Source organism: Alexandromys fortis, unplaced genomic scaffold (genome assembly GCF_014885135.2).
Source record: "Alexandromys fortis isolate MF-2015 unplaced genomic scaffold, M_Fortis_MF-2015_v1.1 scaffold_122, whole genome shotgun sequence".
In the NCBI taxonomy this organism is placed as follows: Eukaryota; Metazoa; Chordata; class Mammalia; order Rodentia; family Cricetidae; genus Alexandromys; species Alexandromys fortis.
Genome location: NW_026068004.1, coordinates 5121480 through 5147325, shown reverse-complemented (window position 1 = coordinate 5147325; position 25846 = coordinate 5121480). Strand labels below are relative to the sequence as shown.

General features: G+C 49.2%; 1 protein-coding gene across 5 annotated transcripts in view; it reads right to left on the bottom strand.

Moving 5' to 3' along the window:
* Positions 1–25846, bottom strand: part of St3gal3 (ST3 beta-galactoside alpha-2,3-sialyltransferase 3) — a 212641-nt gene that overhangs the window by 23795 nt on the left and 163000 nt on the right. For all 5 annotated transcript variants that reach the window (XM_050161339.1, XM_050161335.1, XM_050161338.1 and 2 more), the window contains 4 exons: positions 6078–6172; positions 2189–2252; positions 1303–1398; positions 868–1054 (listed from right to left, as the gene is read on the bottom strand). In XM_050161339.1, coding sequence (XP_050017296.1) covers positions 868–1054; positions 1303–1398; positions 2189–2252; positions 6078–6172 — 442 coding nt within the window. The remainder of the gene's footprint in view (positions 1–867; positions 1055–1302; positions 1399–2188; positions 2253–6077; positions 6173–25846) is intronic.

Sequence of the window (25846 nt, the reverse complement as noted above, 5' to 3'; positions counted from 1 at the left end):
TTACTGAAGTCAGAGGGCAATCTGTCAACAGTCTCCAGGAAGAGGCTTGGGCCCTGGGAGATGAACGGCCTAAGCCTGCACATCCCTCCCCGGGTGGCAGGTGATGACCGGAGGGGAGGAGACAGGGTCGGGGGTGGGAGACAGACTCGGACAAGTTGGCAGGTGTCCCCACAGGCCCAGAACTGGGAAACAGAGGTCTAGGGGGGTCTCTAGTAGGTGGTCTACTAATGGGCAATCTGAACCTACCCTACCACAGACACTCCCTGAATACACGGGCCCAGATCCTGGCCACCTTTGAGCAGTTAGCACAGAATCTGATCAGACCCATGGAGGAGAACGAGACTTAGCGGCAGTGAAATACAAGGTAAAAAACGGTCTGGATTCATGAGTGTTGGAGCTGGCACCCTTGAACTGAGGTCCACTGTCCCTGCAGAATGGCCCTGGGATCCTAGAAGGCTTTCTTTCCCTGTTGAGAAGGAGGTAAACCCTAAGAGCAATCAGGATGGCCTCATGGAAGGGAAGTGGGGCCAGGGAGGCAGCTACTGACCAGGTAGGAGCCTTAGAAGGCTGGGGGTCACACAGGGGCTGGCCCATAGGGCCCAGAGGTTTGCTTCCCTGGGATGTGAGACAGCACCAGCCCTCCCTGGCTGTCTAGAGGTAGGTAGCAGAGAGCGGGCACTTCAGCTCCAGGGGCTCACTAGGCACCCTGCCATTGAGTGGCCTCTGTCCCATGGTGGATTTGCTGTCTTTTAGCTTTGGGTCATTTTGAAGTTTCCTCTTTGTTCTTTGTGGGGTCCAGTGGGAGGGACGTGTGGGAGACTGGGAGGCTGGGGGCAGGAGACGGGGAGCTTGTAGTCAGGAGCTCACCACTCTCTCCTTGTAGACGATGTACTTCAGCCACTTGAAGTCCTGCCATTTGAAGCCAGCAAGGACAAAGAGAGAGTCTCGTTCATACTGCTCAGGCCGCTGCATGGCACCCTCGGGGTAGGTGATGCGCAGGGTGGTCTTGCTGCCCACGTCCTTCTCAAAGCCCTTCACAGGTGCTGAGTTCAGTCTGCAAAGAGCCAGAGCAGTCAGATCTGGCCTTCGGCCTGTGTTTGGGGAGGTACCCCGAACCCCAAGCACCCCAGGCATAGAGTAGGGATCCAGGTCACCTACTCGTTCGTTCATTTAAAACCCGCCAACCCAACAGTGTTCTTGAGGCTTGTAGGTGACCAGATGGTCAGACAGTTCTCAGCGCACAGGGCTCAGGATTTGGTTCGCAACATGCATGGGCCCAGGGTGTTGTGTAGGGGAGCTCACCTGACCACAATGTCGTAGTCGTCAATCCGTGACCCCAGAGACTTGTTGGCAAGGACCCCTCCATTGCCTACAATGATGCAGCGGCGGCAGTGGAGGCTGAGGGGAGAGAGCAGAGGCCTGTGAGGGTGGCACCCCAGCTTTGCTTCCCTTTGTCTCTTGGCCCTCAGTTCTACTGTGACTTTGGCCCGATCCACGCAGCACTTCTGGAAGGAGGCCAGTGCCGTACCTCGGAAAGCTGGACCCTGGGACACTTGACACTGCCGGTGTCTGACACTTCTAAGAAAAACGTGGCAGAGGCATGAGGACTGGCTTGTTAAGCAAGGAGGGAGCTCTGCAAAGACTGTGTTCTGGGCAGAGAGGTTCCCTATGGGTTAATGAGCCTTGGTGGCCTTAGAGGAGAGGGGACAGTGAGGGAAGCTTGAAGATCTCTCAGAAGAGTGAGACGAAGAGGGAAATAAAACCGGGTGCCTCAGGACTTAAGACTGGGCTTAGCTTCAATTCAAGCCTCTAGACTCCGGTGGCCGCTGACAGTCTTGCTCACTTGGCCTCTTGTCTCTACCCTGATCTGAGGCTTTCCCCTCCAGGGTCTACGGGCTTCAGAGCTGTCATTACCTCAGTCTTAAGATCTGTTCCCTGCTGCATGCCTTTATCAACACCCCCATCATCTTTAGTTCCTAGTCCCAAACCACTGAGGTCTGAGCACTGAGGAGCCTTGCAGAGTGATGGACTCGGCAGATACACATCCAGAGAGCTGTCCTATTTACACTCTACCCACAGTGTATGCATGGGGAGGTATGGTGGAGAACCTGTCCAGTGTAGCACAGAGCAGCTAGGCCATGGCACTTTCGCCCAGGCCAGAGAGCCCGGGGGAAGGGGGTGGGCTCACCTGTCCAAGGCAGGGGTCAGGCGGTACTCTTTGGTGACTGACAAGATGGCTTTGATCAGATTGTCTGTGGACAGAGGAGGAAGGTTACCGTCAGCAGGTCACTTAAATTCCCAGAAAATACCTGCTAGCAATCTTCCTGGAAGGCCCAGGACTAGGGTGGGTAGAGGGAGCTGCAGAAACAAGGCTGGGCCAGACCACTGCTTTGACATTTCCCTTGATGGAGATGGAGGTTGGGAAGAAGGCAAATCTAGCTCTGCTGGTAGTCAGGCTCTCACCCCAGCTTGTGCCTTCTTCCCATGATCCCTCACCTTCCTCAGAGACTCATCTGTTTTCTCCATAGCTAGACCCTAGGACATGTTAGCCTTAGGCCAGGGTCTTGTTTGGAATGGGAGTCTCTAGTCAGAGACAGATCACTGAAGATCCATGTGTCATGAAGATCCTGGACTCATGGAGCAGAGTCCAGGGAACAAATCAGACAACCAATGGCTGGAGAGTTCTCTCTAGTAGATCTAGTAGATCACGTTCCCCCACTCTGTACCGCCCATCCTGATCCTGTTCTTTGCCAGGCTGCCTCTTCTTCCTCACCCATCACACCCTGCAGTGAGGCATCAGCCTGCCAGGACTCCACAAACTACTCTCAGCCAGGAGCCCCAGACTTCTGCTTTCTGAGCCTGAACTGCTATTTAGATCTCATCTTCACTGGGCATGATGGCACACGCCTTTAATCCTAGCACTTGGGAGGCAGAGGCAGGCAGATCTTTATGAGTTTGAGACCAGCCTGGTCTACAAAGCGAGTTCCAAGATAGCCAGGGCTACACAGAGAAACCCAGTCTCAAAAAACAAAACAAAACCAAAACCAGATCTCATCTTCTTGACCTTTGGATGACCACTCTTCTTTAAACTCTGTTGCAGTAAGAACTTTATACTATAATGGAGAAGAAGTGGTTGGCTCCATCAGATTCTGGTTCTGCTGCATAAGACCCTGTGACCTGCCACAAATGGTTGCCTTTCTTTGGGCTCTTGTTTCCTTGCCTCTGAAATACGATGGCAATCCCTACTCGGCTGAGTTGTTGGGTAGATGTAACATATATAAAGGTCTACAGACGAGCAGTTTGGTACTGCCATGGAAGAAGGCATCTTTGTAATAAAATAAGGGCCAGTGCGTCCAGACAGGACCCTGTGGCTAGCCTCCAAGGGCCCAGCACTGAAACGTTCACACAGGGAGGCATGCATGAGAATCTTCACCGCAGAACTGTTTGCCACTGCAAAATGCTAGAGGCAGCTGAAATAGCCACCGAAGGAAAATTACATGTGAAACACGGACTACTATGCAGCGGTAAAACAACAACAACGACAACAACAAAACACACACAAGAAACCAATGACGTATAGCTACATGTACCATACAGATAAAGCTAAAATACATGCAAAATATCATTTTAAAGAATGTACACATATACACACATATATGATACATGAAAATCACAAACACACACAGATCCATACTTTTTTTTTTTTTTGAGACAAGGTCTAAAGTCCTGGGCTGGCCTAAAACTCAAGAAGATCAACCTGGCTCCCCCTACCCTCACCCTAGTACTGGGATTTAGGGTACTCATCACCAGGCCCCACAGAGAAAAACTGATTTATGTTTAACAGATACGAAAATATGTAGCAAAAATAAAAACCAAGGCAAAGAAACACTAAACATCAACATTGAAACAGGGATAGTGGCTCTGGGGAGGGGCAGTGGGCCGGAGAGCAACCGGAAGCTCTCTCCAGCTTCGGCTTTCTTTTTCTTTTTCTACATGTAGGTGTTTTGTCTTCATGCATGTCTGTATACCCCCTGTGTGTCTGTTCCCCATGGAGGCCAGAGTAGGGCATGGGAAGCCGTGGGACTGGAGTTACAAACAGCTGTGGGCTGCCATGTGGGTGCTGGGAATTGAACCCGGGTCCTCTGGAAGAACAGCCAGTGCTCTTAACCATGGAGCCATCTCTACAGTGCCAGTATACTTTATTTTATAAAACAGGAAGAAAGCGCATGCTGCCTATTATATTATTTTACTTATTTTATTAATTTTGAGTCAGGGTCTCATGAATCCAGTTGCAACCTTGATTTGTAGCTGAAAGTGAACTTGAATTTGTGATCCTGCTGTCCTAGGACTGCAAGCATGAGCAGCCATGCCTAGTTTTATGTGGTAAAAAGGGGGTAAACTGGGATGGTGGCACACATACTTTTCATCCCATCTGTAAGTTTTTGGCCAGCTAAGGCTACATGGTGAGACTGTGTCTCAAACACACACACGCACGCACGCATGGACGCACGCACAACTTGGGCAACAGCAAGAGGTCACATGAATGACTGGAAAGTAACCTTTCCGTCCCACAGAGGAGGGACTGGGGGACTGGGCATGGTCAGGTTCTCCACAAGCCCCATGGGAGTGGGCTGAGGAGCAAATCTTCAATGACGTTCTACGCTAAGTGCCTCCAGATGAACGTTAAAGTGGGGGCACCTCTCATTCTCTTCTTGTCCCACCTCCAAATTTACCTCCAAGGAAGAGCTAACCACTATTAGTTGGTCAAGGACAAGGACAAAGACGGGGCTTTGCTTTCTGTGATGGGACCTTTTACAGAAGGGCACAGCGGAGGAGCAGCTTTCTTCTCGTTGGCTGGGGACTCTAGCGGCCTTCGCTGGCCTTTGGAGCTACACAGTCAGTCGTGAGTGAGGATTCAGGAGGAAGGAGTCGTCTGCCTGGATACAAGTACCGAGGAAGGGGGTCTTCACACAGCTTAAACTAACCCATTGGATGTGCCTATTGGAGGCTTGAGGTCAGAGCCCCAGTTCAACAGCATTTTGGCTGGCTTTTCTTTTCTTTCCAGGCAGGGCTGGGCTAGCAGAGAAAGGGTTACATCTCCTGGCCAAACAGTAGCACCCTTTAACAGCCCTTTTCATAACTGACCATAAGCTTATACCACTGCACGGTGTCTTTCTAGCGACAGGGAGACCAAAGCAGAGTCACACAGTCAGAGGGAAGTGTAGGGATTCACACCCTACCTGATCCTCCCACTAAGCCACGGAACAGTCAGGCACTCAACAAAGAAGCAGGGCTGTGTGGAGGTGAAGGGAGACTGAACAGAGAGAGACAGGTGAGCCTGGGACAGAGACAGACCAATTAGAGAGAGGCTAAGTCAGCAGGAAAAACACTGGGTGGGGATTACAGGAGCCTGGTGGGGGTTATGATAGTGCTGAGTGTCTGTCATTTCCAGGAACCTTCCATGTAGCTGCAGCACTATGACAATGTCTCTAGCGCATCTCTTCTGCAGTCTCATGGCACCAGATCTGGTCTTGCTCTAGGCACCTGCTCCTTCACTAGATGAGAGCGAGACCAAAGGGACTGCACACATCACTGCAGCAGACCCAGCTCTGGCCAGTGCAGAACAATCTCCAGCAGGGAGCTGTTTTGGTTTTCTGAGACGGAGTCTCGTTATGTGGTCCTGACCTGGAACTCACTCTGTAGACCAGGCTAACTTCGAACTCAGAGATTGGCCTGCCTCTGCTTCTGTGATTGAAGGTATGCACTGCACCACAGTCTCAGTCTCTCTGTCTCTGTCTCTCTCTCACATACACACACATACTTATGTGTATGTGTACACATGTGTATACTCACTTACAAATGGGTACCATGGAGTCAGAGAAGAATTTATTATGATTGGTTCTCCCTTCCACCATGTGGATCCCAGACATTGGACTTACTGGGCAGCCAATGCCTTTACCCACTGAGCCATCTCAGCAGCCCCAGGGCAGAACTTCTAAAGATACAGCCCTGTCTTGAAGGATAGGGAAATGGCGTGGGAAAATGGAGTGTTTAATGTTTAAGGGTTCCCAACATACCTTGACCTTTGATTCCAAAAGGTGGCACGAACTCCCGGATCCGAGCCCACTTGCGAAAGGAGTCATCCAGAAACATGGGTGCTGGCTTGGAGAACCTGGAAGACAGCGAAAAAAGCAATAGGTTACAGTGCTGGTTGACTCTCAGGACACAGCCTTGGTGATGGGAAGCCACCCTCCACATTCCAGTACGCCCGCTCCCCTGCCCTCCCTCCCCAGCCTTTTAACTGGGTAGTTGCTGATTTTATTGAGTAGAACTTGAGTCTGAGAGAGCAGGCCTGGTTAGTCTTTATTTGGCTGTTGGAGCGGCCAGACAAGCTTTGCTCAGCGAGGATTAATGGCTGAGCACTGGAAGCTCTCTGGAAGGTTATCCAGGCATCCATCTCCACTCGCGGCCCGCTCTGTTCCTCCGATCTGGGAACATGGGGATAAGACGGTGCCAGCGGAGCACGAAAGTATCCAAAGACCCAGCCGGTACCGGGAGACAGAATGCTGGAGAGGATTCTGGGAGTCAGACCACCCAGGGCGAGGAGGAAGGCGAATTCACAGTGTCACAGCAAAGTGGGAAAAGTGTGGAAGAGAGAACTCTGCTAGAAAAGAGAAAGAAAGGGCAGAGTTCCTGTGATTCGGGTGCAGGGCTGAGAGGAGAGGTCAGACCCGCTAGAACTGGGGTGTACTTGCGGGTGGACCCTAAGTTCCTATGGAGGTGCGGAGAGACTAGTAAGAGTTTAAGGGGGTTCACTTGCACCCACAGGAAAGATGGAAGGAAAGGAGAAAGACAGAGGGGAAGGAGAAGAGATGCTGAGTTGGGAGGAGGGAATGGCAAAATATTCCTCTTCTCAGGCATGGCAGGCTGGAGGGTTGGGGATGGATGTACAGGTCACCAGAACTGTAAGGGGAAGGCAGCGGACATAGGAGGAACCGAGCTCTTTGGAAACGCCTAGAGGACACTTCGCGTGGAAGCGAGTGCCCTGGGTTGAGACCCTGTGCAGGCTTGCCAGTCTTGGAGGCGGCCAGCACACTGCGCTGGGAATCCCGCTGTGGGCATCAGCAAGAGTGATCACACGAACCCTGGACCCCAGTGACTTCGCACCTTTGCCTGTGACTCAACCCCAGTTAGCTCAGTGCATGGCGGGAGGCTGTAGGAAAGCACCCCACCCCTGCACTCCTCTCCCCACTACCGCCCAGAAGCTAGACCATTCCCTCCTCACATACCTTAACATTTCTCTGCCCCATCATCACTAACTCCATTCCCCCATCATCCCAGGAGGACTAGGCTAAACTATCCCTCAGAGGCCGAATGTCAGACACCAGCATGAACTTGAGAGGAATGGGAGACAGTCATGCTCCCTCGCCGTGGTTATAAAGATGGCCACACTCACGACCAGGACAGTCTGAGGCTAACACTCTTCTTCAGACTTGTGGGTTCCAGTAGTAGAGTCAGCACACTTTCCTTTGTTCAATTTCTCATGTATAAAATTCAAATAAATTGATAGCACATTTGAGGCTTTACTGGAGGGGAGCACTGTGGCCAAGGTCTACGAGAAACAGCAACGGGAACAAGGTCTCTGGATGCACATGCATGGAGAACCGCCCCCTCTGTCTCACGACAGGCCTTACGGAAGGTTTGTAATGTTCCAGAGTCAAGCTTGGATGGGATTTTATCTACTTCCCAGTATGTACGGGATGTCATATGCTAATAAATTCTCAGATCTGGTCTAGTGACCTACATGTATTCCCCCCTCCCTTCTCTTCCTTTTCCCTTTTGTATCCCAGATCATTAGAAGGTTCTTATAATTTCTACTCTTAAGAACACCAATTTGGGGGGCTGAAGAGAAGGCTCAGTGGTTAAGAGCTTGTTGCTTTTCCAGAGGACCCAAGTTCAGTTTCCAGCACCCGAACCAGGTGGCTCACAACCACCTATAACCCCAGCTCCAGGGCATCTCATACCCTCTCCTGGCCATCACTGGCACCCCACATGCATGACATGCACACATAAAAATAAAAATAACACCTTGTTAAGAAAAGATAGGTTCCCACTTGTGTAGCCCTGACTGGCCTTGATTTTTAGAGCCCTCTGCCTCCCAAGTGCTGGGATTAAGGCGTGCACCACACACCTAACAAGACCCTAGCTTAGTTTTTTTAAAAACCATTGTTTACTTTTGCATTTCATTTTGCCTATGAATGCTGTAGATTAGTAATGAAGGAGTAGCTTTGTGTGTGTGGGTGTGTGTACACAAACACATGCATGCATCTGTGGGGTCAGAGGTTGACACTGGGTGTCCTCCTCCATAGCTCTCCACCCATGAAGCTGGAGATACGGGCTAGGCAGTGAGTCCCAGGGATCCACGCATCTGCCTTCCCAGTTCAGGGATGACGAACAGGCACAATGGGAGGACAGTCACAATGGGAGGACAGTCACAATGGGATATAGGCACAATGGGATGACAGTTACAATGGGAGGACAGTAACAATGGGAGGACAGTCACAATGGGAGGACAGTCATAATGGGAGGACAGTCACAATGGGATATAGGCACAATGGGATGACAGTCACAATGGGATGATAGGCACAAAGGGATACAGGCACAATGGGATACAGGCACGATAGGAGGACAGTCATGATGGGAGGATAGGCACCATGGGAGGACAGTCACAATGGGATGACAGACATGCTGTTTCAGCTTTTTTATGTGTGTGCAGAGGACACAAGGTCAGATACTCAGACTTGCACAAGTACTTTACCAACTGACCCATCTCCTCAGCCTCTCATTCTCTCAGAATGGCTTTTCTGTGGGACCTGTACTATGTGCTAATTTTGGGAAACACGTAGGCAAGCACACATGCACCCCAATCCTGCACCACAAACACAGTTACCCCCTTTGGCACATATCAAAACTGATGCCCCCTTGCACCTATGATTTTGTAGACTGTTTTCTCCTAATTCACAGGGACCGGGCCCAACAACAAAACCTGGAAGCTGTTGATCATGTGACCCATTTCAGTCCCTAAAAGTGAAATGGAAAAGAAGGCGCAAATGAAAAGGTGACCAAGAAAAGCAGGAGTTTCCAAATTAATAAAGAGTCAAAAAAAAGTTCACAGGTCAGACTGTGGAAAATGCATTCAATGGCCAGATAAGGCCTCATAAAAGCCGTCCCTCTGGAGCACGTGACCCACTCCTTGCTACTTTATGATGCTTCCAAACACTTGACACTCCGCCTCATTCTTTTATTGGGCCTCCGTGTTTTAGAAGCTCGCTCTGTAGCCTCTTTTTATATCGCTTCAAAGAATGAGCCAGCTTCGTCTAGTGTTTCTGCTGCTGGGTGGCTGCAGCCCTCTACAAACAGTGCCGCTCCCCTTACAGTGTATACTCTGAAACTTTCCCCTTGCTATGCTGTGGGTGCAAACCTTGGCTTGGCAGCCATCAACCATCTCCTTTTATTCTGTTTCAGTCTGAAAACCCCCAGAAATGATGCCATGTCATCATAAAATAGTCTACCTTAATTTCCTTCCCACATATGTAAGTTGGTTGAGACAGTGCATCATATAGCCTTCACTGGTCTTGAATTCTTTTTTAAAAACATATTTAGTTAGTTATGAATCTTATGTATATGGATATTTTGTCTGCACACCAGAAGAGGGCATCCTGATCTCACTGGACCACAGTTATAGATGGTTGTAAGCCACCGTGTGGGTACTAGGAGTTGAACCCAGGACCTCTGGAAGAGCAGCTGCTGCTCCTAACTTGAATTCTTGATCCTTTATCCTCCATTTCCCAAATGCATCAGTACCCTTACTATACCAGCATTAATTAGAAGAATTATTTGCTGGGTGTGGTGACGCATGTATCCCAGCACTCAGGAAGTAGAGTAGGAAGCCAGCCTGGTCTACAGAGTGAGTTCCAGTACAGCCAAAGATACACAGAGAAACCCTGTCTCAAACAAACAAACAAACAAAAAGAAAAAAATGTTTACTTTTTTGAGACAGGGTTTCTCTGTGTAACAGTTCTAGCTGTCCTGAAACTTACTTTGCAGATCAAGCTGGCCTTGAACTCATGGATCTGCCTGCCTCTGCCTCCTGAGTGCTGGGGTTCCAGGTGGGCATCTACATGCCCGCTGCTGCTAGTTCAATAATTGGTTTGTTCAGACTGGGATGGAAGCACAGTCCACACCCTGTGCTGATCTCTTGATCTCTTAAATCCATAGTTTGTCCCTTTCTCCCCACCTCTACTTCTATTTGTGGTGAAGGAGAATGTATTGTTTGTCCTATAAACATATATTTTCCTTATAGGACATACAATATGTCCTACAGACTTATTCTTTTCCTAACTGCATCCTGATATTATTAGGCATGTTTCGTTGTCATCTGTGATTAGAGCTGGAGGCTTCATCATTCAGGTTCCATCTTCGAGGACGAGGACCCCTGGGACACACAGATGCTCCCTGGGACACACAGATGCTCCCGGTGGCGTTGAGAGCTGGCCCAGCTTTGCACCCAGTGCCTTTGGCAGTCTGGGTCAGTGCCCAGACCTGCTCCTTCTTTCGATGCAGGGACGTACAGTTTTTCATTAACATCTCTCAGCACTCAGCAACTCTTTGGTCATCACCAGGAATGGGACATACAGGAAAGGCAGAGAAAACGCCTGATTTTCCCCTTCATTTACCAATTTTCAGGGCAATGAGATGGCCCTTTAGTGCTTTTCAGAGCTGGTGAAGGAGATTATTTCCCTCTTTAAATTATTTTTATTATATTTTATAATACCAATTCACTGTAATTATTACTCTCTTAGATGTTCAGAACCAGCCGTCTTTGGCCCCTAGAGCCTTTTTCCGGTTTGGCTCCTTAAATGTTGGGTACACCTTTTCCCGAGTGGCTGAGTGTGCTCTGAAAAAGACCTGGCTCTCTCACGTGAAAAGACGCCCCAGATTTATTCAGTCCATTTCTGGGCCCCACCTGGACTCTGTCATTTGCCCAGTGCTAGAAATGATTCAGAGAGACCCCACTGCAGTGCCAGGATGCGCCTGTGCCCGCAGGCTGCCCATCGTCCCCAGGCCTTTTTAGGTGGACCAAACTAGGAAAACAGATTTTCGAACAACAACAACAACAACAACAACAACAAAAAATAACTTTTACCGATATTCTCAATTCAAATTTAGGTTTACAAGAAAATGTGCTTCCTTTCTACTTCAATGATTTTATTTACATACAACTTGCAGAACACAAAATTCATTTTTATTGACCTCATTTGATTTTATACTGTGCTTCTCTTATTAATTTCCTTTTGAGATGGGATCTGAAGATGTAGTCCAGGCATGGACTGCACTATATATATATATACACACACACATACACATATACACACATATACATACACACGCTTTTTTGAGACAGGGTTTCACTATACAGCTCTGAACTTACTATGCAGTCCTGAAACTCACTCTATAAACCAGGTTGGCCTCAAGCTCACAGAGATCCACCTGCTTCTGCCTCCTGAGTGCTGGGATTAAAGGCGTATGTCACCACTGCCTGGCCTGGCTCTTTTTTTTTTTTATTAAAAAAGTATTTTTAGTTTTAATTACATGTATGCTTGTGTGTCTCTGTGTGGGTATATGCATGTGAATGCAGGAAGCCAGAGTGCTGGATCCCCTGGACCTGGAGTTACAGGTGGTTGTGAGCCACTCAATGTGGGAGCTGGAATCTGAACTCAGGTCTTCTGCAAGAGTGATGCGTGTTCTTAGCCAATGAGCCATCTCTCCAGCCCATGCCTCTTTGCTGTTAAGTCAGCTCCTTTCTAGTAATATCAACACACTGAGCTGCTTTATCCTAACACACACACACACACACACACACACACACACACACACACGACATTTTCAAAACAGTACCAGCATCATTACTCATACTAAATTAAAAATAAATTAGATTACATTCATTTAATTATTGCATATGTTTCAGAGGACAACTTGTGGAAGTTGACTCTCTTCTTCCACCATGTGGGTCCTGGGGATTGAGCTCAGGTCTGCTGTTGGCCGCAAGCACCTTCACCTACTGAGCCGCTTCTCAGGTCCTACTCACTCTAAAACCATAGAAACAACTTCAGCTTCCCTTGCGATGCTCCTTGCCTTAGGGAAAGCTGTATCTAGCACGGCAAGCGCAGAAAATGGCTTTGCTTTGCCACTTGAAATAAGTACTAGGAGCTGAATTCCTGAGTTGGGTTTTGTTCTCCTTTTGTTTTATTGGGATTCCATTCCCCCATTTCAGTTGGCTTTTTATCTTTTGATATCATAAAAGTTTATATAGTTCCCAAATTAAATACATAAAACAAAACATCGAGAGAAGCCAGCTTTCCCCTGTGCCCGTTTCTGATCATCACTTCTGTTCCCTCAGGGTTGTTTCCTCCTTCCTCCTCCTCCTCTTCATTCTTCTTTTCCTTCTCCATCTTCCTCCCCTTCCCTTCCTCCTCCTTCAAACTTGCAAGTCTCTTGCCTCAGCTGCTGCTTCTGCTTCTTCTTCTTCTTCTTCTTCTTCTTCTTCTTCTTCTTCTTCTCCTTCTCCTTCTCCTTCTCCTTCTCCTTCTCCTTCTCCTTCTCCTTCTCCTTCTCCTTCTCCTTCTCCTTCTCCTTCTCCTTCTCCTTCTCCTTCTCCTTCTCCTTCTCCTTCTCCTTCTCCTTCTCCTTCTTTTTAAATTTTTGAGACAGGGTTTCTCCGTAGCTTTTTGGTTCCTGTCCTGGCACTAGCTCTTGTAGACCAGGCTGGCCTCGAATTCACAGAGATCTGCCTGCCTCTGCCTCCTGAGTGCTGGGATTAAAGGCATGCGCCACCACCGCCCGGCTGTTGCCTTAGCTTCTTAAATAAGGTAACACAGTACACACATTTGGACTATTGATTCGTTTGTTTGTTGAGAAAGGGTTTCTCTGTGTAGCCTTGGCTGTCCTGGAACGCTCAGATATTTTCCTGACTCTGCCTCCAGAGTGCTGGAATTAAAGGTGCCAACCCTGACTATTGTTTGTTTGTTTGTTTTTAAATAAAATAAATAGTATATCCCGGTATCATCCTATAACATATGCTGGACAATACTCCTTGAAGTTACGTACCATGTATCATGCAGTCAGTCTCTTTGTTTCTGGTGTTTTGTGAAACACATTCCGACAACAGTGGCTATCAATAGCTTCATACTTTTTTTTTTTTTTTTCTTTTCGAGACTTGATCTTACTGCATCCAGGCTAGTGTGTGACTCTCCTGTCTCTGACTCCTGGGTGTTGAGATTACAGGGCTTTGCCAGCACACCTGGTCCCATCTGTCTTTTCTGTTTGCCAATAAAGGGATCCCAGGAGTGTGTCTGCTGAATCAAAAGCAAACTGTGTCTGTGTCCTGCTGTTCCAAACTGCCAAACTGTCCTCCACAGAGACACCCACTGGCAATATATAAAGTTCCACTCCCCAAACTGTTGTACCGAAAGAGGACATTGTTAAAACTTCAGTTCTGCCACTCCGATACAAAGAAACGGTGTCTCACTCTCATTGGATTTATTATCTACTTTGGGGTTTTTTACAATTTTACTACTTTATGTGTCCCAGTGTTTGCTTGCATCTATGTTTATGTACCACATGAATGCTTGATGCTCACAGAGGCCAGGGGTCTCCTGGGAATGCAGTTACAGATGGTTGTGAGCTGCCATGTGGGTGCTGGGAAGAACCTGGGTCCTCTGGAAGAACAGCCAGCTCTCTTAACCACTGAGCAATCTTTCTAGTCCCCAATTTATTTATTTATGTATTGATGTATTTATTTATGACATCAAATTTTGCTATGTAGTTTATGGGACTCATTATATAGCCTAGTCTGGCCACGTACTCATAGGAGTCTTCCTGCCTCATGAATGCTGGGATTACAGATACATGCCACCACACCTGGCCCCTCATTGCCATTTTAGCCTTACTTTCTCCTCCCTTTCAATTAAAATATTAATTTATGTATTAATGCATTTATTTATTATTCTGCGTGCACCCATGCATCATGTGCACCTGTGTGGAATCCAAGAAACAGCTGTGATGTGTGTTCTCTGCTTCCACCTTCATATGGGTTCTGAGGATGGAACTCAGGTTGCCAGGTTTGCTGACGAAGACCTTCACCACTGAACCATGACTTCTTCTTCCTCCTCCTCCTTTTTTTGAGACAGAGTTTCTCTGTGTAACAGCTTTGGCTATCCTGAAACTCGCTTTGTAGACCAGGCTGGCCTTGAACTCATGGAGATCTGCCTACCTCTGCCTCCCAAGTACTGGGATTAAAGGTGTGCACCACCACTGCTCAGCTAGGCACGACTTTTAAATTTAGCCTCTAGGGTGCTGGGATTACAGTTCTAAACCGCCCCGCCCAGTTGCATGTTGTTATGAATGAGCTGGCTCATGATTTCATATGTGAAAAGGTCATTTGTGGTTTTCTGTGAACTTTGTTTAAACCTCTTGGTGTTTCTACAGGCATTAGTCTTTTCCTTTTTTAAGTCATGAAGCTTTTTACATATTAAATATATAAACCCTCTGAGATAAAATTACATTTCCTCCAGTTCATTTGTTTACTTGGCTTGTGGCATTTTCCTTGCTTTCTTTTCTCTTTTTATTTGCTAGTTGCTTTTTTTTTTAAGGCATGCAGTCAAGAGTCTGTCAACCCTTTTATTGCTTCTGGATTTTTTAAAAAAAATATTATTTATTTATTTATTTATTTATTTATTTATTTATTATGTATACAATGTTCTGCCTGCAAAATAGAAGATGGCACCAGATCTCATTACAGATGGGTGTGAGCCATCATGTGGTTGCTGGGAATTGAACTCAGGGCCTCCAGAAGAGCAGTCAGTGCTCTTAACCTCTGAGCCATCACTCCAGTTCTGCTTCTGGATTTTGGGTCTTAGGACTGTCTTCCTCATTCCTAGTGATAGGGAAACCTCTCTATGATTCTTTCTACACTTTGTTATTCCTTTTCACATTTAAAAGCGATCCATCTTGGTTGGTGTAAAGAGTGGATCGAGTCTATCCATTTCCAAGTCTCTCAACAGATTCTGTCTTTTTTAGGACTGTGCTGTGGCTCTTCATTCTTTCTTAGGTGCTGCATATGTATGTGTCCGTGTGTATGTCCATGTCTGTGTACACACGCTCAACCTGGTTTCCCCTTTCTGTACCACTGACTTTAGCTGTACAGATTCAAGGACAGTACACAGTGATCCCTCAATTCAACCTGTGCTAGCTCAGTCTCCAGTCTTCTTTCCTTAACCTTGCACGGGCTCTCCTGGTTAGAGTATCAGAATGGGAACAGGATGTGGGACACTTTACATTGTTGTGTTCTCCTGTAGAACTCCCAGAAGAGAAGGTGGATGCTGGAAGTTACAGTAATCACAGCTAACACTCGAATGTTCATATCATCACCACTAACAACAACAATACCACCACCACCACCACCAATACTACCACCACCACCACCAACAACAACAACAGTACCACCAACCATCATCACCAATAATACTACCACCACCAATACCACTACCACCACCACCACCAACACCGACAGTACCACACCAACCATCATCACCAATAATACTACCACCACCACCACCAACAACAATACCACCACCACTACCACAACCACCACCACTACCAGTACCACAACCACCACCAATACCACCACCACCACTACCAGTACCACAACCACCCCCAATACCACCATCACCAGAAATGCGACCACCACCATCACCACCTAAATCTACTTTTACCAGGCTTTCCATAAATCACCTAAAATCTGCTACATTCAGCATCTGCATCACCTTGCATGGGAATCCAGTCTTTGCTCGTTTTTAGAAACACCAATGTCCTAAAAGCTTCAAGAGAACTTACTTCGTTCTAGTCATCTTTGCTTCTACTTCATAGCTCTACTCCTCATCAGCCTGAGCTTTTCAGCCACAGCCCAGAATCTCCAATGCTCTCTCTGTACACACGTTCCTATCTTCCCATTTTCTCTTCTTTCCTGTGTTGGCACCCCTGGACCCCTTGGTCTCCAGACACATTTCTGGTCTATTCTCTCCCTGGACAGAGCCCACAACCACATCTTCAGGGCCTTTCTTGTTCAAGACCACATGCCCCTCCCTCTGCTTCCTTTGTCTTTTTGTCCCACTCATGAGGCAAAACCTAACCAGAGATCAATTTAATCTCAAACCTTTGTATCTTTTATTATGTTATAGGACCAGCAAGGAATTTCAGCCAGAACTTTCTCCCTTCATCCAGAACATCCGGATGAACACACACGTACACACATGAACACAGAAACACATGAACACATACACATGTATACCCAGATGTGTACATACACATTAACACATCTACACACAGATGAACACTCACACACATATAAACATTTGGATAAGTGTCTACACACAGATGAACACATATACACAATGGGCAGACGCCACCACCAATTCAGAGACTTGCACCTCAACTTTGCTTGGCAGCTTTTCCGAACATGTTCCACAAACTCTGACCTTCCCAGCTTCTGTGGGCAGAACCTTTCTCATTTCAGGGAAAACACCCAAGACCATCAAATGAGAACTTCATCAGGTCTTGCTCCCCAGACCCTGCCAGTCCCTTTACCCCTCTGTAAACCTGGCTTCCTTATCCAGCCCCTCTTTTCAACAGAGAGGCTGGTGCTGACTTCATGCTGTGGATTCTCCTCCTGTCCCACGCTCTTTCTCATGGGAACAAAATCAATCAACCTTTCTATTTAAAATGATTTCTAAAAAAAAAGTTTTAAAATTATATTTGTGGGCTGGAGAGATGGCTCAGTGGTTAAGAGCACCGGCTGCTGCTCTTGCAGAGGACCCAGGTTCGGTTCCCAGCACCCACGTGGCAGCTCCTGACCATTGTAACTGCAGTCCCAGGGGATCTGATGCTCCTTTCTGGCCTCAGTGTGCACCAGGCACGCATATGGCACACAGACACACATGCAAACAACAACTACACATAGAAAAATATATTTAAAAATAAAATTTTCTTGTATTGATATGTTTTGTATGTGGACGTGTGTGTGTGTGTGTGTGTGTGTGTGGTCAGAGAACAGCGTGTGGGAGCCAGTTCTCCCCTTCTACCATGTGGGTCCTGGAAATCGAACTCAGGTCACTGGATTTGACAGCAATCACCTTTACCCCCTGCGTCATCTCGATGCCCCCCCCCAAACTTGCTGAGGATGTCATCCCCTTTAGCCACAGACATCCTATCCCTAGAACTTTCAGAAAGAACAGAGGAAATTCTGTCCCTCTTCATCCCATCTGTACTTGAGTCCCCTGAGGCCACTGCTCTCATGGTCACCCTGTATCCGTGGCTCCCTGGCCATACTGATCCTCGTGTGTTACACGCGTCATCTCTCTGGATTTAACACATGGCCCTCCTTTAGCCTCCAAACCTTGCTCCTCTGTTTAATTGGAAATCTGGTATTTCCTCTAGGAAACCTTCCTGCCCCACCAGGTGGGCCTGTCCTCTTCTCGCTGGCACTTTGCTGGGCACCTGTGAGGTGGCACAGAGCCTGGGAGGCCTTGGAAGCTAAGCCAGGGGACACAAACAGGAAATGTGGGGGTGGTTGATATGAAGGCTGTGTGTATATGTGCTGACAACTCTGAAGGTGGTCTGTGGGAGCATCTCACAGAACCCCAAGAATAGTACCCAAGGGCTCTACCAGTACCCCAGTAGGGGACCCAGCCAATAGTAGCTTTTCAGGTGACAGATGATAGAGGAATGACTGGTCAGAGTATTAGGAGTGTGGGGTGCCTGACCAGTTTGCCCTAGCCTAGTGGGTAACAGGGCAGGACAATGCAAGAGCTAACAAACAGGCCCCAGCCCGCCGGCCCTGTCAGAGCCCCATCTGGAGGCAGCCTCAGGATCGGGTTCCAGCAGGGTGTGTGAGTGCGTGAGAAGGGAAAGGCGGAAGTTGCAGAGACCTGCCTGTTCTTTTTCCTTATATCTAAAAGCTCAGTGCTTTGAGGGCATTGGGGCCCTAGAAGGGCACTAACTGAAGGTTAGTCTGACCCGAGTGCCTCTAGAAGGCAGGAGCCAGGAGAATGCCCTGCTGTTGGGCTTATACACCAAGATAGGACCATGGTGAGGCATCAAGATCAGCCTGACAGCTGGGAAAGAGAACACGGGACCCTCCTAAGGGATTTTCTGGCTCAGCAGTGTTCTGGGGGGGGGGGGCGCTACAGTGAAGGGAGAAGACATAATAAAACTATGTTTATTCAGTGTGTGTGTGTGTCCACACACCAGTATCACAGCCCACTTGTGAGAGCAGAGAACAATCTATAGGAGTCCGTTATCTCCTCCCACCATGATCCTGGGATTAGAACTCAGGGAGTCAGGATTGGAGGCAAGTACCTTTGCCTGCTTAGCTACATCACCAGCCCAATCAGAAATACTTTCTAAGACTGAGATCGTCCACCCCGTGCCTAGAGGCTAACGGGGAACTTGACTGGGTGATATTATCATGAATGATGGGTTATGTGTGGGCACTGGCAAACCCCGTTTATATCTTCCTTCTTGCCACTCCCCGCCCCCTTGTATCCACATAGCGAAGCTGTCTTTGTATGTGAGCTTGCTGGATTAGAACACCAATCCACGCCAGCTCTGTGTGTGTCTGCTGGGTGGCCAGCCTTTTAGCCGCTTCTTCTATACATACGATGTAAAGCGTAGAAAACACAAGAAGGCAGAGCCTTGCACTGAAGGCTTGGACCAGACATAGACTCAGCTACAGGTGTCTCCCCAACCCTAGCCTGAACATGAGTCCCATCCAGTAGGGGAAAAGCCAGACCTCACAGAACCGCCGTCCGAGGACCCACAGTGAGAATGATGGGTACACGAAACAGAGGAATCTAATTGCTGCAACTCTGCCATAAAGATGTACCCAGGGATACGCCTAAGCAAAGAAGGTAAATGCTTTCTAAATGCCTTGTCGGCCTTATGCCTTGCTGCCTTCTCCCATGAGAAAACAAGAGTCTAAGAAGAAAGGATGCTAAATCCTTCAACTAGGCAAGCATATACCCTTGAAAGGCAAGCTCAGAGGTAAAGAGACAGACAGGGCGTGCCAACCCTCAAGTACGATTCCACACGAAGCTCCTTTCTCCGTGGCTTATTCAGGAGCGGCAGAATGCATCTTTGCCTAGCGACTGCTTGCCCGCTTCATCTTGGCTGTGGGCCTCGTGCTAACTGAGAGCACAAAGGTAAGTTAGTCGGGGTCCTGCTTTCAGAAGCTAATGGGAGAGACAAGGAAACAATCACAGGGAACTACGTCTCCAGAGCGGCAGTTTGGACACAAAGGTTATAGACCACACTGGGCACGAGGGAGAGATTTCTTGAAAGGAGATCATGACTAAACTGGGTTGGGCTTTGAGTGACAAGTCGTCAGGAACCTGGCAAAGAATGCTGGGGAGGGCACTGGAGCAGCAGAGTAGCAGAGACAAAGCCCCCGAGGGAGGGAAACCATAGCAACCACCCCTTCAAGGTGAGGCTAGGCAGAATGAAGCATTCCTCCCCTCCTCCCGGGGACCCTGCCCCTCTGGTCCCACCTAGGTAGGCAGAGTAGCACAAAAGGAAGGAAGAATGAGCAAGGAATTTTCTGACTGGGCGCAGCAAAGTTGTGGAGGTGCACACACTGCGTGGGGAAAGGGTAGGCGGGGCGCTCGTCAGCACCGCAGGGCCATGCCAGTGTGTTTCAAGCTGCAGAGTCGCTGGAAACTTCAGCTCTTCGGTTCCTGAAGTCCCGCTTATCATCCCAGATGGTCCTAGTTGAGTCCAGGCTCCTCTCTCTCACATGCACGCACACACATGCACACACACACACACACACACACACACACACACGAGACAGCTTGGCAGTTAAGGGCGCTTGCTGCTCTTGCAGCACCCTGATAGTAGCTACAAACATGCATTACTCTGGCTCCAGGGGATTGGACTTCCTCTTTGGACCTCCAAGGGCACCAGGTACACATGTAATATACATGCAGTCAAAACATATACGTAAGATAAAATGAAGCTGAAAAATTATATTAAAAAAGGCTAGGCATTTGGGCACTGGGGGAGGTGGAAGGCTTACTTTTCTCTATAAAGATTACAAATCCTAGAAGAGGGGGTTGGACAAACTATAGCCCTCTAGGCCAGAGCTGGCTATTCCCATAAATAAAGTTTTATTGGAACACGGCCACACCCATTCATTTATACAATGGTCTGTGGCTGTTTTCATGTTCCAATGGCAGAGCCAAACAATTGTGGCAGAGACTATCTAGCCCAAATAAAGCCTAAATTTACCAAAGCTAATTATAGCTGCTGTCTGGCCTTTTTGGGGGAAAAAAAGCTAGCCAGTGCAGGCTTAGAAGTACTGGAACCATCAAGCAGCTGCATGGACAGAGCTGTCACCTGCAGGTTGCCCGGAAGGAAGCGGAAACACACTGCAGGTTTAAGTGGGCCAGGAAGGTCAGCAGCCAGCCAAGCGTAGTCATCCAAACGAATGCGTATTCTTTGTGCTTGGAAGTCTGGTGTGCATCCCACCAGCTATAACTGTTGCCTGGGAGGCGAGTTTCAGCCCTCCAGTCTGGTGTGTATGTTTGCAATCTAGCTCCTTTCGGCCTCTTTAGTCCCCAGACACTGTCTTCCCTTCCTTCCCCTCGGCTCTGGCTTATTTTTTTAATTATATAATTATAGTTTCTAGAATCCACCGGGCTTTTAATACCTCATGGCCCTGTCACTGTTCCCTTGCCCAGAAGTCTCCTCCTGTCTCATGCCCACGAACTCCTCCTCACTCTCCAAGGCCTGCCTGGAGCATGTCTACCTCTCGGACACCTTCCTTAAGCCACATGCGGATGACCAAACCCTTCTGGTCCACCATAGTTTTTGTCTGTTTTTCTTTTTGAGTTTTTGAGACAGCATTTCTCTGTGTAGCCCTGGCTGTCCTAGAACTCGCTCTGTAGACCAGGCTGGCTTCGAATTTAAAAGATCCACCTGCCCCTGCCTCCCAAGTGCTAGGACTAAAGGTGTGCGCCACCTGGCCCAGCTCACACTTGGCTTTCTAATATGGATTCTGGGGATTGAACTCAGGCCTTCATGCCTATGAGCAAGCCCTGAGCTATCTCTCCAGCCCCTCACGAACATTTTGGTCCCCCTGTTTCAAAGAGCTGGGCTTCAGTGATGTCTCCATTGTTCAGAACCCCTACCCCCACCCCAGGTCTGAAGTGCTGCTAGTGACGGCCCTTTGCCTGGAGAGGGGCTGTGGCCACATCTGTGTCCAGACGGGCTGGAGCCATAGGCTGACATGTATGACAGGCAAGGAAGCCTGTGCTGAAGGAGGAGAGGAGTCTGCGCCAGAGGCCCTGGAGGGGCAGCGTCTGAGCTCCTGCTGACAGGCTCGCTGGGACTCTGACAACAGCCTGCACCTACTAGTAAGGAGGAGGAGGGAGGTAAGGAGGGACAGTGGTGGGGAGTTGCAGGGCAGGAGAAAGCATGGGAGCTCTTCTGACCCAGGAAGAATCCGAGTGAGGCCAGACTGCCTATGCAGATCAGAGGACCCACAGCCCAAGGCGTGGTCCCACTGGTCACCGGAACCCACCACCTGTCTCTCCAATACACTAGTGTATTATCCCGGGCATTGTGCTAGTCACTGGGACTGTGAGAATAAAGAACTCAACCTCTGCCTTCGGGGGTTGGGGGCCAGGCAGCCGGGTAGACAGGCAGCTGTGAAGCACAATAAGCAGCCAGTTAAGAGCAAGCAGCTCCCGGATTCTTGCTGCGCTCCCGCGCCTATGCAGAGAGCTCCACACGCATTATCTTATTTGATCAATGCCGTGACTTCCTGGGTCAGCACTATTTATAGCCACCGTCTTACTCATTGTGTTGTGTGTGGGGATACACGAAAGTCACTAGCCCCCTAGGGAAACACACTGCTGAGGCTGCAGAGGGGACAGAACCAGAGCGGCAGGAGTTGAGGGCACAGAGGAGGAAGAGAGTGAAGAGGGACCTGTGACCACTTCTAAAGGGTAGAGATGGGGGGAGGGCCAAAGTGGAAGCTGCAGAGTGAGGCCCGATGGGAAGACGCCATGTCTGCGTTCCAAGAGGAAGACGACACAAGCCACGAGAGAAGGGCTGCAGGGGACAGAGGTGACAGCAGAGGAAGACCTTGGAGGGAAAGCCACAAACAGATGCAAAGTAAGAGGGAGGAGGGCTTCTGAGATGATGTGAAGAAGTCAAGGGTGACTCGGAGGAACACTACCCAGCCGGCTGGAGGGGGGCTTTGTTTGTAGAAGAGGCATTCTTCCTGTTGTATCCAAGGATCTGGGCAAGTGGCCCTGAAGAAGTGAAGATGAACTATTCCTGGCTTGGGACTGGACCAAGGACTGGACCAGCAGTGTTAGGCTGGCCTTCCTCACCGTGACTGCCAGTGCCCAGGCCTACAGTCCTCCGTGCTCAGCCACTTGCTTGAGTCCACCACTCTCCTGGCCTCACAACAATCTCCACGTTGGGCTGAACCCATCCAATTGCTTTTTCCTGTGTGTGCTTTCTGGGCAGATAGCACATCTGCGTCGACCACACACAAGTACCAGCCTCGGAGCTGCCATGGCTTCGTGGTCCCAGCCTCCTGGGACTGCTCAGCGCTGCTCAGAGGCCCTTCCTTGTCCCTGGCTGCCGTGTCATGGGACTGGTGAGATCTTTACCTTTAAGGGTCCCTGGGGTCCACATTCCCCCAGTCCCCAGGAGAGTCTGTCTGCTGAGCATCCCCTCAGCTCCTCACCTCCCATCTACTACCGCCCCATGTCGCTTGATGACTGCAATGGTGGACAGCCAGCTTCCACCCTTGCTCTGCTTTCACACAGGCTCTAGCTGCCCTCGGAAGGCACCCATGTGCCACTCATTCCTGACATGAGCCTTATCACTGCCAACCACAGGCCATGGAGCGGGTGGGATGACCTTCTGTGTATACATGCTGCTTTTATTGGCTGTTGGTTCCATCCGGCTCGGCTCTACAACATGGCAGAGGTCCGTTTAGCACCAGCTCTGGGAGCCATGTTTACCATCCCGACTCTTGTTTACAGGGTACAAGAGCATTATCCCAGAGCACGGAGTAGAAGCCGCACCTGCTCTCTTGTCTCTGATCATCCTTCCTTGCTGACCCCATGTACTGACGGCCTCCGGCTACCTTCAGACAGAGCAAATACACCCAGTGTCTGGACTTTTCTCAAGGCTGGCTCTGGCGTGCACCTCTGAGAATGGTCCTGTTGAAGTCTACCATCTCAGCGGGCTTCCTGTTCACTCTCTGATGCATCTTGTGCTGTCCTCCTAGGCACAGGTGACTATGTAAAACTGGCTCACTGCCTTTCTTCTCCCATGGGTCCTTGCTTGCTATTATAAGGGGACCTGCACTCTATTTGAACTGTGCACTGCCATGTCCCCCGGCACCAAGGACCGTGCCTGGCATAGCAGGTAAGATCTGGCAGATGAGGTCTGAACGCCTCCTTCGCCCAAATCTACAAATCCACCTGTGTCTGCTATACATCCTCCTCCAGCCTTCTTGACAAAACAGATCCAGTCCTTTCTCCAAGATCAAGCTGCCCACACGTGATGCCTTGACATCCCATTCAGAGAGTCTGCAATGACCTGTAGGCCTCAGTTTCCTCTACTAGGTCCTGGTACTATGACCTCATATCCCTTGCTGCCTTAAGACCTCAGCTTGAACTCTTCTTCCCTTGGCCTGGAATGTTTTTCCTCCACGTACACGCTGACTCCACCTTTGCCCTCCTTCCAATCTTTATTCAGATCTTACCGTCATTCAGACCTCACGAGGCCAACCCTGGGCAGCCTGCTCACCACAGAACCTGTCCACTCCTGTCACCCAGCCACATGCCTTTTCCTTCTCCCCCTAGTATTTACCTTGCTCTTGTGTGTGAGGTGACTTACTCACTGGCCCTCTCCTGCCTGTGTTTCTTCTGGCAGAGCGCAGACTTCAGAGAGTAGGGCCGTGAGATGGGGCGGCGATCCTGACTCAGCCTGCTCTGCACACAGGAGAGACAACATGACTACAGGAGCCACGTGGAGTGACCGCTGGACAAGGAGTGCCAATTCAGCGAGGGCTGGAGGAACTGAGTGACAGGTAACAGCCCAGGGCATGGCGGGAATGGGGGACTCGGCTCAGCTGACACTGATATCAGCTCAGATGCCTGTTTTCAGTTCTGGCCTCCAGAACCATGCAAGAGGTGCAGGCCCGGAGATAGGCGTACGGGCACTTACCATCTACTCTGCAACCTCTTATTGGCTAAGGAAGGATGTGGGGAAAGGCTGGAGAGTGTGAGTAGTCAAATAGATTCCAGACGCTCAGTCTCCCATGCTCAACTGGTGGCTGCTAAGGATACATTTAACCAGTCACACCCTGAGCATCTTATCCAGGCAGCCCGTGGGTCACTGGATTTACCAAATATGAGCAATCCACATACCCTACACCTACCGAACCCACTCTCCAGTGACAAGCATATGATGCCCACTGCCTTCGAGTCTTGAGGGTGGTCTTTGGGGGAGAAGGGAAGTTGTGCCACTTACTCTAACTTAAGAGGATGGGAGCTCCTGTCCCAGGAGACTAGATTACATCACGCTCTGTGCCCATGATGCTGGGTTACATCACACTCTGCGACACTGACCCAGGATGGTCATGCATTAGCGCAGGCTGTTCCTGGGATTTCCCTGCAGGTTCCCTTGGAGACTGTGCTCCTAGGAAAGGGACTGTACTCTGGCTGCCTTCTAGGGCTCAGCGCTCCAGCACTGTGGCTAACTTTGGGTGGGCGCTATAGTGACAGGGTCGCTTCTTTCATAATACCAGCTCAATCACCAAATGGAATGGGAGAAGCCAGTGACAACCTTAGGGAGAGCTGTTCTGCAGGCGGGGTTCCCGTCACTGCATGGCACAGGTGAGGCTCTCCTACCACCTCAGCCCCTCCTCAGCCTCTGCATATGTCTAGCTCTGCAAGGCCTATTTTTGTGTGTTCGCTTTGTTTTTGAGACAGAGTTTAATTATGTAGCTCTCTGGCTGTCCTGGAACTAGTTCTGTAGACCAGGTTAGCCTTGAACTCACAGAGATCCACCTGCCTCTGCCTCCCAAGTGCTGAGATTAAAGGCGTGCGCCACCACCGCCCAGCTTTGGGAGAGGGGTTATTTTTTGAACTCATGAGAAACTAACTGATCATTTTCCCTTTCTCCTGCACGGGATAGGACTCGGGACCCTGAGTAAGCTAAGCAAGTGCTCTACCATCGAGCTACACCCCTTTACCTTCAATACCACATCCCTAGATCCTAGAATAGTGCTTAGCATATTGGAGATCCTGTGCAGGGGACAAGAGTCTGTCACAGTCACAAACTACAGGGCTACAGTGTTTGATTTCCTTGTCCACACCCGTCTTTAGCACCCCCATTTCCTGCTGCTATCTGCACCCATGTCATCCATCCAGGACTAGAGATTTACTCTGGGTCCCCATCCCATGTACTGCCAATCCTGGCAGGGACAGAGGTCATGGGGAGGAGCAAGTCCCAGCCCACCTTGCCTCCTCTTTGGAAGCCTTAGTACTGGTTCATGTGAGAATCCCTTGTCCTTGGTGCCCACAGTGTCTTAGGACGGCACGTGAGACTCTCCCACATTATAGCTAAGTCTCCAATTCGGATTCATATTTGTTCTTGCTCTTCCTTTCCCTCTCTCTTCCTCCCTTCCTCTCTCCCTCCCACC